The sequence below is a fragment of the Phasianus colchicus genome, chromosome 2 (assembly GCF_987193195.1).
Source record: "Phasianus colchicus chromosome 2, bPhaCol1.hap1.1, whole genome shotgun sequence".
Classification (NCBI taxonomy): Eukaryota; Metazoa; Chordata; class Aves; order Galliformes; family Phasianidae; genus Phasianus; species Phasianus colchicus.
In genome coordinates, this window is record NC_143437.1 from 68,001,798 (window position 1) to 68,019,935 (window position 18,138).

General features: G+C 44.0%; 1 protein-coding gene across 6 annotated transcripts in view; it reads right to left on the minus strand.

Annotated features, from left to right (window-relative positions):
• Positions 1-4,966: 4,966 nt before the first annotated feature.
• PRDM1 (PR/SET domain 1) overlaps positions 4,967-18,138 on the minus strand; it is a 98,595-nt gene continuing 85,423 nt past the window's right edge. For 5 of the 6 annotated variants that reach the window (XM_090135930.1, XM_090135929.1, XM_090135931.1 and 2 more), the window contains 4 exons: positions 17,708-17,960; positions 8,917-10,025; positions 8,493-8,621; positions 4,967-8,073 (listed from right to left, as the gene is read on the minus strand). In XM_090135930.1, the coding sequence (XP_089992056.1) occupies positions 7,498-8,073; positions 8,493-8,621; positions 8,917-10,025; positions 17,708-17,960 (2,067 nt within the window). In that variant the 3' untranslated portion in view covers positions 4,967-7,497. The remainder of the gene's footprint in view (positions 8,074-8,492; positions 8,622-8,916; positions 10,026-17,707; positions 17,961-18,138) is intronic. The other variant, XM_031611269.2, reaches the window with a different exon arrangement.

Below are 18,138 nucleotides of genomic sequence, written 5' to 3' on the forward strand. Positions count from 1 at the left end.
TGAAATTTCTAGAAAGAAAAAAAAGTCTGTCTTTGTATCTCCATTAGCAGAAAAACTTAAACTTGGCTACTACATTCTCATGTGTAGGTGTTTAGCACTGTGTTAGGTTGGTCTAAACAACTGCATTGAAAAACAAATGCATTAGAAATGGGCATTCCTGGACTCAGATACCCCAGACCAGGGGTCTGATACAAAGATCTGTAGCTGAACTCTGTGACTGGGCTCACCTCTGAGTGTGTGTTTTTTGGAGACAGACTCCACGTGAATTTGGGATGTTCCCTTCCTTGTATTCATGGCTACTGTGCAGAAGGAGTCCATAGGCAGGAGGCAGGCGAAAGAGAACTAGGATTTAGGATGTTTGCTTTTAATTGGGCTCTGAAGAATTTTGCAGTGCCTGCTGCTTCAGGAGAATGGGTTGGTGGTCAGGGGAGGCCCTTGTTCTCCAGTCACCTAAATTTGGGTGAGCAGCTGAGGTGTTGAAAGCCACCAAGGAGCCCTCTATGCCGCTAGCACTTCCCTTCCCCTTTTTGGGAGCTCACTGGGAATCACCCACACTGCATCTCTCCAGCCCTGCAGTAGCCACACATGCTGGGGCAGCCGTGCTGCGGGGGCTGCTCTGCCCCAAACCCCGGGCTTGCTTTCGAGTGTGAAAAGTGACTGTGAAGCAACCGACACAGTCATTCCTGAATGTTGTAGCTGCGGGAGGAGGGGGGGGGGGGGGTTGAAAACCTCAAGCAGATCTGAGGGAGGGAAGAAATCTGCATATCGCTCTTAGCTGAATGTAGGTCATAACTTCATTTGAGAACCATTCAGATGTTTTACAAACAGGCCTCCCAGCAAACTGTGCTTTCTGACATTGAAGGAGAGAGGCAATGGGGGGAGGGGGGGGGCATCTCAGGAGTGCTGCATTGACCTCCTGCAGATCCAGAAGAAATATTTGGCATGCCATCATACTCCTGGATAAAATTGCTGGTGATTTGGTGAGGACAGAACTTCCAGCAGGGCTGTGCAGGGCACCAGGCCACAACCATGGAGCTCATGGAGCAGCATGGGGTTGCCTTCTGTTGGAAACAGGCTCTGGGGGCTCTGAACACCCACAGCACCAGGGCTGTGCCCATGCAGGACCCCAGGCAGGAGAAACAGGGGTGGAAAACATGAGTACAGCCCAACAACCTCCAGCCCCAGGCCCTGATAGTGTGCTGTGAAGTTTGGGATGGTGGGGATGTAGGAGAAGAGCCTAAGCAGCAGGGTCTCAGCTGGGCTCATTCAGGGCATCTTAGGGCAGTGCTGAGGCTGCAGATTTGGAAGGAGTTTAGGGCCCCGCAGAGCACTAGGGCTGCTGTAGACTGGGGGTCTTGGTTGAGGAAAGGTCCCTGGCCATCATCCCACTCACTTGGCTGCATTCAAAGCACCTTCTCTCAGCTTGCAGGAAGGTTGAGCACACACTGAAGCTGTTTGGATGCTGTGTTGATAAGGCGAGAGCAAACTGTCCCTGTGGCTCCTGAGAGCAGAATCAAACTGAAACTCACCACTCAAAGTAGAAAACACATAACACCCACAGCTACAGACGTGCACGATTTGCTGCAGGACAGGTTAGAAGAGGAGCCTCGTCTTGCACCCTTGGGTCTCATTAGAGGAAAGTAAAAAAACAGCATACATGGACAAGCTGGTGACTGCAAGCACCGGTGCGTGTTCTCTCCTCAGCATTCAGTTGTCTTCTAATGGCTTATTAAAAAGGCACATTTTCACTTTTCGTGTATCCCCGCTCCTTTTCGCACCTGGTTACAGTTTCTGCACCATTTTTAACTTTTGTTTGTTTCATGACCAGTTGCAGGCCAGGTGACGGCCCTCCAAGGAGCCAACAGCAGCAGAACCCCAGTCCTTCCCTAGTGGTGAGGCCCACAGGTGCTTGCAGAGGGCTGTGAGGCTGGCAAGGAACTGGTCTGGTTCACAGCAGCCTGTGAATATACAGAACCTGCCCTTAGAAAAATGCTGCCTGAGTAGGCTAAGGACAGGGGAAAGCAAATGCTACCTGTGGTTTGCAGAGGGACAGTTCTCATGCAGAAAGTTTTGTCGTGAATACCTGAAAGAATCTGGGAACAAGGACCACAGCCCAGTTAGTCCTGTGTGGGTTTCTGTCTGCTATGCTCATCATCCTGCTGAGAACTCATTTAAACTTGGATTTAATGGGTAACTCATCTGGGAGATGCATCAGGTCCCCCATCCCACCCCAACAAGTGATCTCTTCAGCACAGGGGAAGCAGGGATGAGACCTCCAGCATTTATTTGGCTGTGCATGTTTCAGTGTGAACCCAATCACTGTGCTTCCCCTTGAAGTGCGGCCACTTTGGGGCTGGAATGCTGTAAGGAATCTCACTTGGTACTGGGATAAGGAAATGATCAAGGACTTGCCTAGTCACAATTAATGGGGGAAAAAAAAAGAGCTGAAGGCCCTTATTAATCATTGCACAATGAGGAAGTCATACTGGTTTGGCTCCCTTCAACTGAGCTATTTGGTCACACCTACCTAAGTGTTTCGGCATCCCAACCATGTCCCTGCACACCTGACAAGGCGAGGGCCACCCACTACGCCCACGTGGCACTGGGCTGCCTGACCCTGGCAGCCAGGCAGGGGCCCAGCTCTCAGAGGCCAGCTTCTCCACGTAGGGGTGTGCCCTTCCATCTCTGGGCTATGGTTTCTGCCCCAGGCCCTGGTGCTGGTGTCTGTGCATCACAGTGCACGTCCTGTAGCTGGTGCTTGATGATATGGAGCATGCAGCCGTAGGCTGCAGTTATTGCCACCATGGCCACAATGGATGTGAAGCGTGTCCACGTGAGAAATGAACTGCAGCAGCTGTGTTGCATATAGGACGTCCCTTTCTCACCATCTCATGACAAACTAACCTGCCATTTCTGGGTAAGTATCGAGGCTTTGACAAAATATATATTTCTCTGTTCCAGGCAGGACTGGTCAGTGCTTCTCAGCTAAAGCCTTCTGAGTGTCCAACTGTGCTCCACACATCGCAGCCCCTTTTCCCACCAGCCCTGGCCTCACTGCAGTGTTGAGTGCAGGAGGGAGTGCCGCTGTGGGAAGGGATGGGGCAGCCATTTTGGGGAATTTTTGTCAGCCACCTCCAACACATCGGAGAGCTTTTCTGAGGCTGCCATTGTGGCTTCTGTTTGTCAGATACCTGCCCTGTGACGGGTGCGTTCCGCAGCCCCGCCACAGCCACTCAGCCCCAGCTCATGCAGTAATTAGCCAAGTGCTTCCTGGCTGTCTTTAATTATGGTCAAAACTATTGCCCTCTAATGTCATGCCTCCACACAAAAGCATAGGCCTGGGCTCCGTCTCACAAGGAGCACGGTCCCAGCACGTGCTGGGATGGCTCCACATACCCACAGCTGCTAACTGAACATGACGGGCTCACATCCCATGGGTGAATCACATCATCTTTTTCAACCTCACAGGTGTAATTGTCCACATTTGGTCTTCCAGGTCATGATTAGCTGGCCAGAATGGTGGGGCCCTCCTCAAAGCTGTGTTTGATACAGTCTCAGCTCCCATGGTGAGGCAGCTCAGCTGGCAGCGCTACATTGTGTTTGGTCCCCCATTTCTGTGGGGATGGCATTGAGGTAGGCCTCAAGTCTGCCAGCCCCAGCCAGCTCAAGTGGCACACGGGCTCTGCAGGGCTGCATCCAAAAGCAGCCAAAAGCTCTTAGTTTTTGCCCAGACTGTGAGCTGTCCCAGTGTTGTCACTGTCCATTGTTGACCTCGAGTTTCTGATGACAACAGACCTTTGGTGACTTCTAGCTGGCTCTGGTCAGCCAGAAACAACAGCCCAGCTGCCGTGCTCGGCCTCATGAGGCTGTGATCTATAACGTGCATTGTCTTTTTATGTAATGCATTTTATTAAACATCTTCTAAAGCTTACAAGTGTCCCCAGGACATAACTCTCCAGCACAAAGTACTGCCTTGCCAAGTAATGAAGTATGATTTATGGCGGTAACGGTTATCCTGTTTTTTTTTTTTTTAAATTATTACAGCAATAGCTCTGTCGAATATAGGAATATAACATGCTGCATTTGGCACGTTTATGACAACAGGGCTCTGGTTTTCTTAACTCCACAGCTCTGCATTGGCAGAATGTCAAATTCTTGAGACAGATGTTTAAATGAATTTTAAGAGGACAGTGAAATACTTTTAAAGCATCATATCGGCACTGAGTGTCTCAATATGAGACGGCACATTATTCCTGTAATGTTCAGGTAGAGGAGGCCAGCACATGGCCTTTCTGGTTCGGATCTCACTGCAAATGATGGGAGTAGCAAATGTCAAATTTGCTTTTGGAGGCATCCTCACATGTCATTACTTTTTGGCTGGGGGTTTTGGGGCTGGACACTTGACCTCCCCCTTAGGTTTGGTTCATGTTCGCATCTCAATGGTGAGCAGCAGAAACAGATCCACATTTGTTTTGAATGCTGTTCCCACCACGCTGATACAGGGCTAAGTGGTCTCATGCTGACATTTTGAGTGTGTCATTGTGGTCCCAGTGGTTACAGTTTCAGGCCAGAAATGACAATCATTTGGAAAAATGTAAATGAGAACACTAGTCGTATATCTTAGAGGCAGATAGTGTTCAAGTATTTCCATTGAAACGTTGAAAAAAAAATTTTAAAAAAGCAACTTTTTTCTAAGGTATTGGCTACAGGAGCGTGCCATAATGAAACACAACCAGGGTGTTCGGTGCTGGCACTGTTGTTCACCACTTTCAATCATGGAAAATCGGAGCCCACAAAAGCAGGAGTCAGCATTGTTGGAGACATCATCGCCATCAGCGCACAGTGTGCTTGCGGCCGGGAGGGGAAGGCACCCTGCGACGCGGCTGTGCACGCACTCAGTGCAGAGACATTGAAGACAAGTGAAGCATCAGTAAAGCAATGAACACTTATATTTAATTTACATTTGACAATTTGCACATAAATAATGATGTAAACCAATACGTAAACATATGATAGTTTGTTGTTCTAGCAAAGTAAAAAGCCTGTTAACTTTGGTCAGAGTCTTTCTTAAGAGAGACAAAAAAAAAACCCCAAAACACTGTTGATTGTTGCTACATTCACATGTAAAACTTCTAAGGGAAGGGGGAAACAGTAAAGAGAAGTAACAATTCTTAAAGCTGATGCATATAAATTCTTGTAAAATTTGTATCAAATACAAGAAAGCACTACAGGCAAACATAGGAAAAGTGTGTGTCCAGTGACAGAGTAATGATACTTTGGTTTATCCTACAAGTAAGTACTATATTTATGAACTATTGCTACATTTAAAAGATGTCAGCCTCACAAGTTGCAGGAGTGGAAATGTAATGAACTGTAGTCCTTCAAAAGCTGTGTGTATGTCAGGATTGTTTAACCAAAGGCTTTAAAATAAGATTCCACGGGAAAAAAAATCACCAAATACTGGATTGATGAAGTGGGAGACCTTACAGTTTATAACAGAAACAAACAAACAAAAAGATACACCTGGAAGGGAAGACTGCGCTAATGCTACCGAGATTGATGCGAGTTGATGATGCAACTCGTTAATGGCAGGGTATAATGAGAGTAGGGTGCTCACTTAGAGCTCACCCCCACTGACTTTCAGCCTACCCTTCACTGTGCTCTGCGCTCACACCATGCGTGCGTAGTATTTGGCTTCTTTTCAGGTTCTTTTGGTTAAAGTTTTCTGGTTGCTTCTTCGCTGCCCACCCACCTCTTTCCCCCCAGTACACACTGCCAGGAGAGCAGGGCACCGAGGACCCCAATCCTGTGGACACGGTTCCTCCCCCTGACTTTGCCCAGACTCCCCATGTGAGTGACGTTTTTCACATCAGGCATTTGCAAGTTCGGGCCCTGCAAGGACAGCCCTGCACGTGTACTTGCAAGCGATAAATGCCTTTGTACAACCTTTTGGTTTTGAGGTCATTGGTAATATGCAAAACTGGATAACATCTGATTTTCACACTTAGATGAAAAATAGGTTTTATTACATGGTTTGGCTCACAACTTAACTGGTATAAATATATATACATATACATATATAGTATAGTGGTATAAATATATCTATAAATATACATGTACTCTTTGCTACACCTCAAATGTCACCATATCATCTTTGGGCTTAGCAAAACAAAAAGATAAAGGACGTGCATTCTATCTTTCCCTGTGCACATTTTGGTTTCTTCTCTAAAGTAGCAAAGCATTTAGATAAAACAGCATTGTCTGCACCACTGGACACAAGCACTGAGGTAATTGTTGTTCAACAACTTTGCAATGCCCTTTTCTTCTTTAATTAAATTAACCACAAAATGTACAAACACAAATACTGAGAAAAATCTGAGTTGTACAGGAAGGAAAAAAAAAAAAATGTATGTGCCAGAAAAGGACTTTGTTCCCCATTTCTACACCCAGGCAAAGTGGGAGAGAAAAAACACATGTAAAACCAAACCCCTTATTTCTCAGGGAATCTGACCATTTTTTGTATCCCTGGAAGGCTCTGGCCAAAAATAAACAAACAAACAAAAAAAATAGAGTGAGAGAGAGAGAAAAGAAAGAATCCTGCCGAAAATCTCCCTTGAGGCAGAATATTAAGAATATTGGTGTATTTGCTTTTAAATCGTTATTGGAAACAAAAGCATGTAAGTGATATTTTATTTTGGAAGAGCCACTTTAAGCTGATGTGTTCCTTTGGTCATAAAGTTACGTGACAGAGTGTGGGGCTATAGCTGTTCTCTAAAAACCTATGGTATTGTCCATGCAGGTGTTTGCTGTGTCACATCTGTTCTGGGTAGAGCTGCAGGTAGAACCACCTCTCCTGCCCTCAGAGAGGCCGGGGCAGCAGTTTCTTCTCTGCTTGCTGCTACCTTTTTTTTTTTTTCTCCTTTTCAATCCCAATGGGGTGATTTGCACATAAAAGTACCAGCATTTTTTTCAGACTGATTGATCTAGGATTCTGTATGTCAATGTCCAACTTTGGCAAAAGAAAAAAACACATTTGTTTAAAAGACATTGGTACATAAAACATGGTTACTGAAACCCCAATCTTAGGTTCTTAAAACAGATGTGCAGAAAAAAAGTCTATGGAGAATGGCCATAAAACAAAAAATAAAAACACTTAAAGTAAAAATTACAATGAATTTTCCAGTCATTGTAAACATTTTTCTAATTATTGCTTTTAGAATGATAAATTGCATAATAAATTATGAAGTACTATCATTGAAAAAATAATTATGGATAGATGATTGTCTTTTAGTAACTGGCGAGGCAACACACAGTCCTTTGCCTCTTTTTATGCCCTGAGAAAACAGTAACTTTGGAGTTCCTTCTTTCAGCTGGAGAGCGTAGGGAAACTACTGTAAGCCAAGATTGCTTTGCAGCATTGAAACTATGTACAAGCAACTGCTACAGGCACCCTGACTTGCCAAGTCATAAATAAAAAAATCACTTTGCCAAAAAGTCTTAATGGTCCATTGGTTCAACTGTTTCTTGCTTGACCTTTACAGGTAACAGAGGTAGTGGGTGACCATGAGGCAACTTCATAATTGACATATCTGAAGACTCGTAAAGGTTGCATCCTGAGGAGATAAGTCCGTTTCCCAGGTTCCTCTGTAAAGATACTTTGAGATTAGCTCCTTCCATTTCCCTTCTGAGCACGGTCAGTATATCCTTCTCCACGATGGACGTTAGGTCAATATTGTCCTCCACCTCTTCCAACTTGTCTGCATTGTCACTGATGTCAAACTTCTCGATCTCCTCATTGATTCGGTTCAGGTCCTCCATCGAGAGGCCGGAGGCGGGGGCGACAGGGCAGTTGCCCTTCAGGTGGACCTGGAGGCTGCAGAGGTGAATGTAGCTCTTGTGGCAGTGGATGCATTTATGGGGACGCTCCCGGGTGTGGAGACGTTTGTGCAGCTTCAGGTGCACAAACTGGGTGAATTTGGCTGGGCACAGCTTACACTGGTAAGGCTTCTCTCCAGAGTGGAGCCGCAGGTGGGTTTTGAGATTGCTGGTGCTGCTGAACCGCTTGTGACAAACCTAAGGGGGGGTGGCAGAGAAACACCGAGTGAGTGGGAGGGGATTTTATGCTTTAAATCAGACACCTAGGAGGAGATGGCAGGATGAAGCGGCGGCTTTTTATATCTTCACACTTTCTCACCGGGGGAAAAAAAATCCCCAGCTTTTCTATTTTAAATACTGCTGAATAGCATTTTGAGTGTGGTGACGGCAAAATTGTATCAGGCAGATGCTGCCCTAGCAGGCTGAAGGCAACCATGCTGTTTCACAGACACTGGCACATCAGGGCTGGAAACAGCTGTGACACGGATGTGAATCCTGAGCAGTTGCCAGTTTGTCACGCAGCTCACCACACGGGCTGTGCACACAGGGCAAGGAGGGCACGGCCCCTGCTGTCCCATCAGACTCCAAGGGAAGCTCTCTCTGTATGTGTTACATACCTGACACTCGTGGGGCTTCTCTCCTGTGTGTACCAGATAGTGCTTCTGGAGGTGAGCCAGCTGTGTGAAGCCTTTATTGCAAGTCTGGCATTTAAATGGTCTCTCTCCGCTGTGTACTCGGAGGTGCACCTAGGGAGAAACAAAGCAATTAACAATTGGCAGTTTCCAGTAACGCAATGAAAGTACTTTCAGATGTTTCCTAAAGTTAGCAGAAGCCTCTTACTGCCAAAATGCACTGCTACCTAGTTAATTAGGTGGCGTCAATGTTAAGGAATTGTCTCTGCAGCCGTGTTTTCTTGGTGGGGGATCAGTATTAAGCCCAGACTGATCAATAGCCTGACAAGCACAAGAGCCTTTTCCCTGATTTTCCTAGAAAACCTACAGGGAGAAATCGGAGCCTTAGTCTTAAGTCTCCACCACCTACCTTCAGATTCGAGAGCTGGCCAAAGGTCTTGGAGCAAACGTTGCATTCGTACTTGATCTTCCCGTTCTGCTTCTTCAGTGGGTACGGGAGGGTTTTGTAACCAGTCACATTCCTCTTGCTTTTAATTAGATTCATGGCTTCTTCACCACCGGTGGCAGCCAACACCACTGAGGTAGGTTTAGGTTGCATTATGTGTTCTGAACTGGCTGCTGTACCAGCTGTGGGTGACCCGCTGGTGGGGCTGCATGGCTTGTCCTTCATGCTGGCAGCAGCGCCCGTGATAGAGAAGGCACTGTTAGGTGCTGGTATGAGGAAGTCCCTTGGATGATCAGGCTGCAGCAATCGACGGCTTCCTTCGCTGGGCAATGAGCTGGGGAGCGTGGTGGGGTTCAACATGTGGTGGGAAAGGCTACCTCCACTGAGCAGGTTGCCATAAAGGGGATACATCCGTGGGAAGAGATTGAAATTGTTGATGCCGTTGATATTGTTCAAAGCGCTCAGGTTATTACAGCTCATATTGAACGGAGGTAACAGAAATTTGGGGTAGTGGGGGTTATAGGATGGTAGAAAGGCAGATGGGAGGTGGCTAGGGGGGGCGTATCCAGGATAAGAACCCAATCCTTCTGAGCCATAGGATCCGTTCAGGTATGAGTATGACTCTCTGTGCTCTTGGGAAGTTGGTGCCAGAGGTGAAACTGTGACCCCTGGGCTGCTGTGAGGGCTTGAACTTTTTAAACTTTGGTCTGGACTGCTCCTCCCGGAAGGACTTGGTGTAGTAGATGACTGGATAGGTGAGTGAGTAATGTAGCTGGGTCTGTCCATCCCATATGCTAAGGAAGCTTTCAGATAGTCTTCTGGAATGTGAGGTCGGATCGGGTAGACAACGCGAGGGAAGAAACACCTCTCTGGGCTATAGTTCTTACGCAAATCATCCAAGTCCTTTTCTGGAGTAACCGGTGAAATGTTGGTCTGGAAGAAGTCTTTTCCTTTTGGAGGACTGGATTCCATTTTCAGGATTTCTTTCACACTGTGCTCCTTCTTTGGGACGCTCTTTTGATAGAGCTCATCTTTATCAGCACTGTGCTGCTTTGGATTAACGTGGGTTTGTGCTGAAATACAAAGACAAGGTAATTATTATTTAGATAAGCCACCTTCATTATCTCTTTTCAAAACACAATCTAACTCCTACAAGCTTAGTGGGAAGGACGGGCCACTTCCAGAGATAAAAATTCATTTAGTTCACAAAAAAAATAACTTCTGTGCAAAAAAAATGCCTGCTGGTATGAAGGCATTAACAAAAAAAAAAAAACAAAACAAAACACTGTTAATTTAAGGGACAACTACTAGTTTGTACAGATCTGGACGATGATTCATTTGCAGAGCGACAGTGTCCATTTTGCAAACTGATTTCTCTGTACTTTCCCCTTAAATTCGACCATCTTCACTGCTGGTATCTCTTCAAGCTGTACTTCTAGCAAATGTGGTAACAAGCATTTGCTCACAGTACAGGTTTACCAGAAAGACTTTACAGAACACAAGCTCCCAGAAATGTTCCTCACTAAAATAACAAGGCATGACAAATTGGCTTTTGCCAAACCGCAGCAGTCACTTCACCAGCCAGTTCAATTACTTACAGTACCAAAAAGCCCATGGCTGGCTAGGATGAAAGCCTTCTTCAAAGAGAAGGTATTCTCCATCAGTAAACAGATCATTACTCATTAAATATACTGCTTAGGAACATCTACAACAAAGCAGACTATTTACTGCAGATTTCTGTGGCATTCAGTCTATGCAAAACTCCTCTGCTTACAGCTGTACTTTATAAAAAAAATGCTGAAGCAAAGCAAAAGAAAGCAAGACTGGTTGGCTCCAGCTTAAGTTGAAATGTACTTAAAAAAAAAAAAAAAAGAAAGAAAAAAGAAATGTGCATTTAGAAGGAAATAGAAGCTAACATCCATTTGGCTCAGTTCAGCACATACACAGACTGTTTGTTTGTATTCAAAAACTCTACCTTCTTATCTGGACACAATATAGTACAGACCACTGGAGGATAGAAAAAGAATTCTACTTGTATCTAATCTCCCAAAGTTAATAGTTATATAATCACAAAATGATGACTTGTAAGATGTTTTATTACAGGGGAAAAACTATAAGAAAGTTTCATATTAGTGAATAGCTACGTGCAAGGCTTTCCATCAGGAGATGCAAGTCAGTGCTGAAGGTACGTGACTCGGACGTATCACAGCCTTTCTGCCAAATTTCTGCTTTTGTGACTGACAGCTCTTCCTTTGCTAACTGGGCTGAGAAACAGTTGTTTCTAATTTCTGACGGACCAGCTAAACCCAGTGAGGAAGATGGAAACAGGCAATGACCACACCGCTTTCAACGCAGATTCTTTGCTTCACTATTCACTACCCTCACGGAATCTATCATTTGGCAACATTACCCTATAAGGCAAAGAAACAGCCATTTATTAAACGTATCCAAGAAAACAGCTGCTTTCAAAACATGTTCCTGCTCACAGCAACCCGCTTTTACAGTAGCATCTTTTTTGCTGGCAGCAAGCATATCTAATTTGAGATATGTAGGCAGATTGTCTGTGTTCAAGTTGCAACGGAATGCAATCAAACATAGACGTGGTCAATTAAAGTATTTATGATCAAAAACAGGACGTGTTGTAGAGCAAGCACATGCGTAAGTGTGCAGATGGCTTCCCAACTACTTTACTCAATGTTAATGTTTAATTCAGAGCTGTTTCAAAAATATACTGACAACAGGTCGTGTTGTCTAGCATTAGAAATCATCCACTTTTCTTCTGTCATTTTGTCTGTACTCTCTTCTAAATGCCCACTCAAGTTTTGGGGTAGGACATCTAGGTCTGCTAGGTTTAAGAACCCCACACTGGCATAGTGGATAACGTTATCTCCATCTCGTTATCAGCTGCCTGTCACCACGCCAGCATCTCCGAGCAAACATTCCCAGTGACGCTATCAGCAACGGGATCGGAAGTATTGAAAGCTGGGCGGGGGGTGGGCTGGGAGAGGGAGGGACTTGTGAAGCCTCACAGCAGAATAAATAAATATCACCTTATCAGGCCCATATCGGTTTCTCCATGGGGTCTGTCAAGCAGGAAGTTCAAACTGACACTTTTCTTTTTTAAAGAAAAAAACAAGTCCTGGGGGAGGGGAAGAGGAAGGAGAAGTGCCAGTGCTGCTGGAAAAGTGATAGAGAAACCCAGACGCCTCAGCTGGAGGAAGGGCTCTCTCTCACTGTCACAAGGGTAAGCTGAGGGAGGGGAGGTACGTGCCTGATGTGCTGGAGAGAGCCCGTGAGGCGAGTCACAGAGAGGAAGCTCACGTGGAGAACTTAACTTGCACAGCTGTCCAACGGCCCCACTTGACAGACAGATAGTGGCTCTTTCTTTCCCTTCTAAGTTCCCAATAAAGCCTTTCCTCCTATTAATTTTCACATGCAACAGAAATAGCAACATTTAAAGATCATTTTCCAACTGCTCTCTTTAGCTTGGAGGTCATCTTTGCTCCATAAATCCCCTCCTGACTTTTTCTCCTATTACCTGAGCCTGAGGAAGAATTGGAACACCGGAGATCAAAATACAAACAAGTGTGTCAGCACCGTGTAAAACAAGAGAAGGTAATGTCAGAAGCCAAAGAGAGGTTCTGATGTTTTATGCTGAACATGGATTTAAACCAGGGCTGAAACTGATTGAGAGGTTTATAACCTTTCTTACTGCTCTTTAAGGAGCCATACTTCAAAGTTAGAGGTATTTATTTTTTACAAATGGGTTTCTTTTATCTTGTGATTTTAGATTTAAGTTGTTATTAATCACCATGTCTCTCTTACCATGCCTCTCTCTCCACCCCACTCCTCCCAGCACACCCATATATAATAGATAAAGGCATACAGTCTTCCAAGATCTGTATTGTTTCTGTGGTCAGGCAGGCACACAGAAAAGAAGTTAATGACAAAAGAAGAACAATGCAGTTGCATTTGCAACTTACTGATCTGAGGGGAAAAAAACCAACAGACATGCCTCCTTCGGAGCCTGATCCACTTCTCACTGAGGTCAACAGATTATTTGCTCAGATCTGAGATTTGTGAGTGCGTGCGAGAGGAAAGGGGACAGAAATCCTGTTACTTTTAAGTATTAATGAAATGTGAGCGGAGGGGCTACCTGAAGTCACTTCAATGTGGGTGTTCCAGTCACACACAGCTGCTATGCTGTCGGTTTTGCTCATTACTTAAGCTCCTAGCTATAAGCCTGAGAAAAACTTCATAAAAACAGTGATCTGTTTTTTCTAAAAACTTGAAAAACGGTTGTAGGTAGACAGTAATTTCAATAGTAATTTCAGGAGTGAAATGGTACTGAACACTTTGAGTGGTGAAGCTTAATTACGCCGATTCACATTTTTGATCTAAATTAAGAACGCTTTTGCTAGTAGAAAGAGAACCTCGAAGTTGTGAAGTAGGCAAAACAAAGAGTGTTTCCACTCAAAATGAGAGTGGAGACCAACATTTAGAAGTCTATAATTTGATCATCTGTTTTCTAAATGTGTCCAAGGCAGTGTGACTTGCCTTTGAAAACGTTTTGCTCAAAGAAGGACTTCAGAGATGCCTTCAAATAATCCTCGGTATTAAGTCAACGTCAGCCCCAAAATTCTGGTTTTGCAGAGAAAACTTTGTATACAACTTGAAAATAATTTTCCTCAGCCTGTTTGAAGATTCCAGTAGGCACATTTTAAATGAATGCAGATGTTTCCTTTCGACCCAAACAGAAAAGCTTTAAAACCAGAAAGTGAAACTGACCATAAACAAAAGGGAAAGCAAAGAGCATGCGTTAGCTAATGACAAATTTATGAGGGTCAGCGTAACGAAAGCAAGAATACATTGCATTTTAAAACCAAGAATATAATAGATTCAGTAAAATCTCACAGAAATTGTACACAAAATACAAAAAATTGTCAAGTGTTTCCCAAATATGCAAACTGACTCCCCTGAACTCAAACTTCTTTCTGAAACTTGACCAAAATAAGATGTCACCTGCCTGTGCTTGACTGATGAGACAAATATGACATGAATAGCAGGAAGTTGCATCACATGATTGCAATACGTGAACATTATTATCAAATAGTCATGACCTGAGTCAATGCAAATGTATTTTGTTTTTAGAAATAAAAAAACACTATTGCCCTCTCCACCCTTCTTTTCAAAATAAAGCTGTTATGATAAGTAGGAATGAAATGCTAGGTTGTGTGGGATCCCTAAACAAATTTCCTCAGTTTGTTCGCTAATCCAAACACCTAGAATATCATGGATAAACAGTCGATTCCAATGCAATAAGGCTACGAAGCACACCTAAAAGCTATCAAAATTGAGTATTTTGGTCTGTAGGACACAGTAAACTTGCCATCACACTTAAAACAATTTACTGCACAACATGACAATGTCTGATGTCTTAAATCTTGATGAAAAATAACACTAGCAGCCTCAAAATAGGCAAAAAGGAAAAGGGAATGTGTTGAAACGAGACTCAGTTTCTTCCCCCAGGACAGAGTGGAGTCTTGTTTCTACCACAGTTGTGCAACCCTTGCAGGCACCCCAGCATCTACTCGAGGTTGTGTAGCTTCAATCTGAGCTAATCATGGCTGAGAAGGTAGGTGTGTGCTTCAGTGTCTGAAGGACTGGGTCAAAGGCCCCAGTTCATGAAAACACAGAGGACACGGTTAAGCCCGTAACTAAGAGCATGCCTAATTGCTGTCTTGGATCTAGATGCTTTCCTTCTACGGTGCAAATGAACTAACGCTGGAGAAGTTACCTTTAATTTGGAAGTTTGCTGTTAGAGAGGCAAGTAGATGTTATACGTGGATGTGTAAATATATTTATGCACCAAAGTGGTAGTTCTCTCATTTTTGAGGCCACTAATTACAGGAAATAATGCCAGAGAAATTCTCTGATACATTTTTTCCCCGGAGGTCCATCCCACTCTGGTACTTAGAGAGGATCTGAGGTGCTGAAGGCTAGGGCTGTGATCCCAAAGCCCCTGCAGCACCTAAAGCATCTGCCTATAGTTTAAGCCAGTAAAACTGAGGTGACACTGGATATTCTCCATTAGTGTGTATCCCAGGCCACCCTTCATCTCCACCAAAGCCTTCTGCACAACCAAAACATGGCAGAGGGATGAAACGGGTGCTGAACGCACTGTGGTCTACCAGTGCCACTGTCCTACACTTCACTAGTGCGTGTCCCAGCAGAGAGGAACCCTGATGGGATCTGCACCTCAGCTTTGCCTTTCTTTTCCTCAGAGGATGCCAAAACCAGCAGCCAGGAGGTGGGAGAGAGGCGATGCTTGGATGCTCCTCTGAGAAAAGCCATGCCAATTGAAACACCAAATTATTAGTGATTCCCTTAGCTGGAAAGAGCTTTCCTGAGGGAGTGGCCAGTGGAAGGGTCTCTCAATGACTGATCTCAGCCTCCACGACTGTGTTAAAGTGTTTTGATGGGGCAAAGCTCCATCTGCAGCCAGAGTGTTATGTGAACAACTCGGGCACAAGCCGCCTGCAATCCAGTCATATTAACACACTGTGAGGAGGCCTGGGCCAAGCTCACGCTACAAAGAGAAGCCGGAGAGGCAGCAGGGGTGCTTGCTAATTTTAAATTTAACTACAAGAAGTAGTCTGGGAGGAAGGGGAAGAAGAAAGCTGCACGGTGCTGACATTTGCTTTAAACTCATCTGGTTCCAGTATTAATGTTAGAAAAACATCCCCACCCGCACGGCTGCTACAGGCCCTGCAGTGAATAAGCATCTTTGAGAGACCTCTGGACTTTTTTTGTGTTTTTCTTAAGAAAGGGCACCAAAATGCTAAGGGTCCTCAATTCTTTACAGTACGTGAAGAGTTTCTGGTGAAACGATAGGCCTCAGGCTTGAGTGTGCTCATCATAAAGACGAAGGAAAAAAGATAAAACTGAGAGAGCTGCTACTGTCAGTGGAAGATGCTTAAAAAGCTGATAAACTTTTGCTCTCTTCTCATTTTCTTTATGTGAAGGGATTAACATAAATAAGTAGTTTCAATAATTATCTGTAAAAGGGATGCTTTAACCTCAGCATCTAGAAAGGGGACCCTTGCTAATGTTAAGACTGAGCAATACAACTGTTGCTCAAGATCCAGTCACTTCTAGGTATTAAACCTACTTTTATTAGAACGGGACATTCTATCTGTTCAAACAAACCTCATTTTGACATGAGTAAGAGTAACTGGGTAATGTGTTGACACTTAGCAAATAATACATTCCTTACTACTTCTGTAAGGTTACCTAAGGTGACAGAAGATGTAGGAAACTATGGTTGTATTTGTGTATCCACCCAGTTAGTGACCAACCAGCTCTGGCTAGATCTTTGCAAGCTCCCCATCCATGGGAACCCTCAATACTGTTGACTCGTCCCACCTGCAGGCCCCACTGGAAATCCAACAGTTCATCACGTCAGGAAATAAACTTGCACAGCTATTGACAAAATGACAGGCGTGCAAAGATGACAGAATCAGTGAGATATTTCTTGAACAGGGAATATAGCAGCACAAGACATTTTCCCCACTCCCTTCTCTTCCTCTTCCTTAAAAGAAAGCAAATTTTCTTCTATAGTGTATTATGTTTAGTAATGAAAGACACCAAAATCTGGTGAAAGGGAGACATTCATAGACGACAGATGTACTTTTGATTAATTTCAATCTGATGTCATTTTCATGATGCGGGGATGTATTTTAGCTCTAATGACCCCCAAAGTAACACTGATATTTTATAACACACCGTTTGTTGCCAAATAACAGTAAACAGCCCTTTGTATTAAAAAAAAAAAAAAAAAAAAAAAAAACTGATTTCATTTTTGCTTCAAGTTTCAGTATTGGCGCTGGCAGAAGGACAAAAGAATGCTCTGCTCAGTCTCAGAGCAGCTAACAGGAGGCAAGGATGCCTAAGAATTGAATAAGAAGTCAGCAGGAATCGCTACTCCTCTTCAAGGGACTTTGGGTGAGATGCCATGCAGTGATTAATGCTATGAGTAGAGCACTGAGGCTGGAAATGGTAAGAAACCACAGCGGAACCCAAAGATAAACTCCTGGAAATACCTCTTCCCCCGTGCTATTATTTTTGAACAGAAAATGAAAGCTGCACTATGCAGCCAAGAAATGAGGACAGAATATACCAAGCTTAAAATATGAGAAACCAGATGAGAAGAACACATGAGGTTTGCTCCCAGAAGATAAGTAACCTTAGATGCCAGGCCTGAAGAACATTATATAGTCAACATATATTTTGTCAGACACCTAGACAAAGTCATGGCACACAGCCATTTCCTTGTACAGTAAGGGCAGCACTTTCAGAAAATGACTGGACAGCTTTTAGTATATGCTATCAAAGCAGATTTTTGTTAAATACTCTATGAGATCTGGACTTGAAAGTCTATGTGTGAACCAACAGCTATGGTTCTAAGGCAGAGGATATCTTCAGGTTGTCTTGTCCAGAATTTCAGATAATACTCAGTTGCTGTTCTATAAAGAACAGTAACTGTTGAGATCTTTAGTAATCTGTTTACATTTGTATAGGCACAGGGAACTCATTCTGCTGTGCTTTTTTTTTTTTTTAATTCCCCTTTTCCACTCCAAGCTACCTACTGTGACACAACAGATGATGCAGCTGTGTAATTATAGAACTTACTATTAGATCATATAGGCAGAAGAGACATTACTAGCATTCTTTGTTTATACTGTAATGCACTTACTGAGGTTCATCATTGTCAGCTCTCTGGAGGAGGGATAGTGCAGCCTCTCTGCAAAGTCTCGGCAATACCACACAAGCAGCTCTTGGTTGGCAGGGATGGGCTTGATAGTGTAGAAGTAGATGTTCATTCCATTCTGACAGGCTGCCAAGTTCTGCTCCTGAACTGAGTAGCCAGGATTTACATAACGCATCCAGTTGCTTTTGTCCTCATTAAATCCGTCAATGAAGTGGTGAAGCTCACCACTTGAATAGATCTGGAACAGAGAGGAAGTGCCTATGAGTATCTATATATTTATATATGCATGATACTCAACATGCGTGCACAGAGTCCACAGTGGAAAAATGATAAGTTAAAAAAAAAAAAAAAAAAAAAGAAGAAGCTCTCAAGAAAAAACTGAGCAGATATTATTGAAGTAAGAGTTCAAGCTGGGT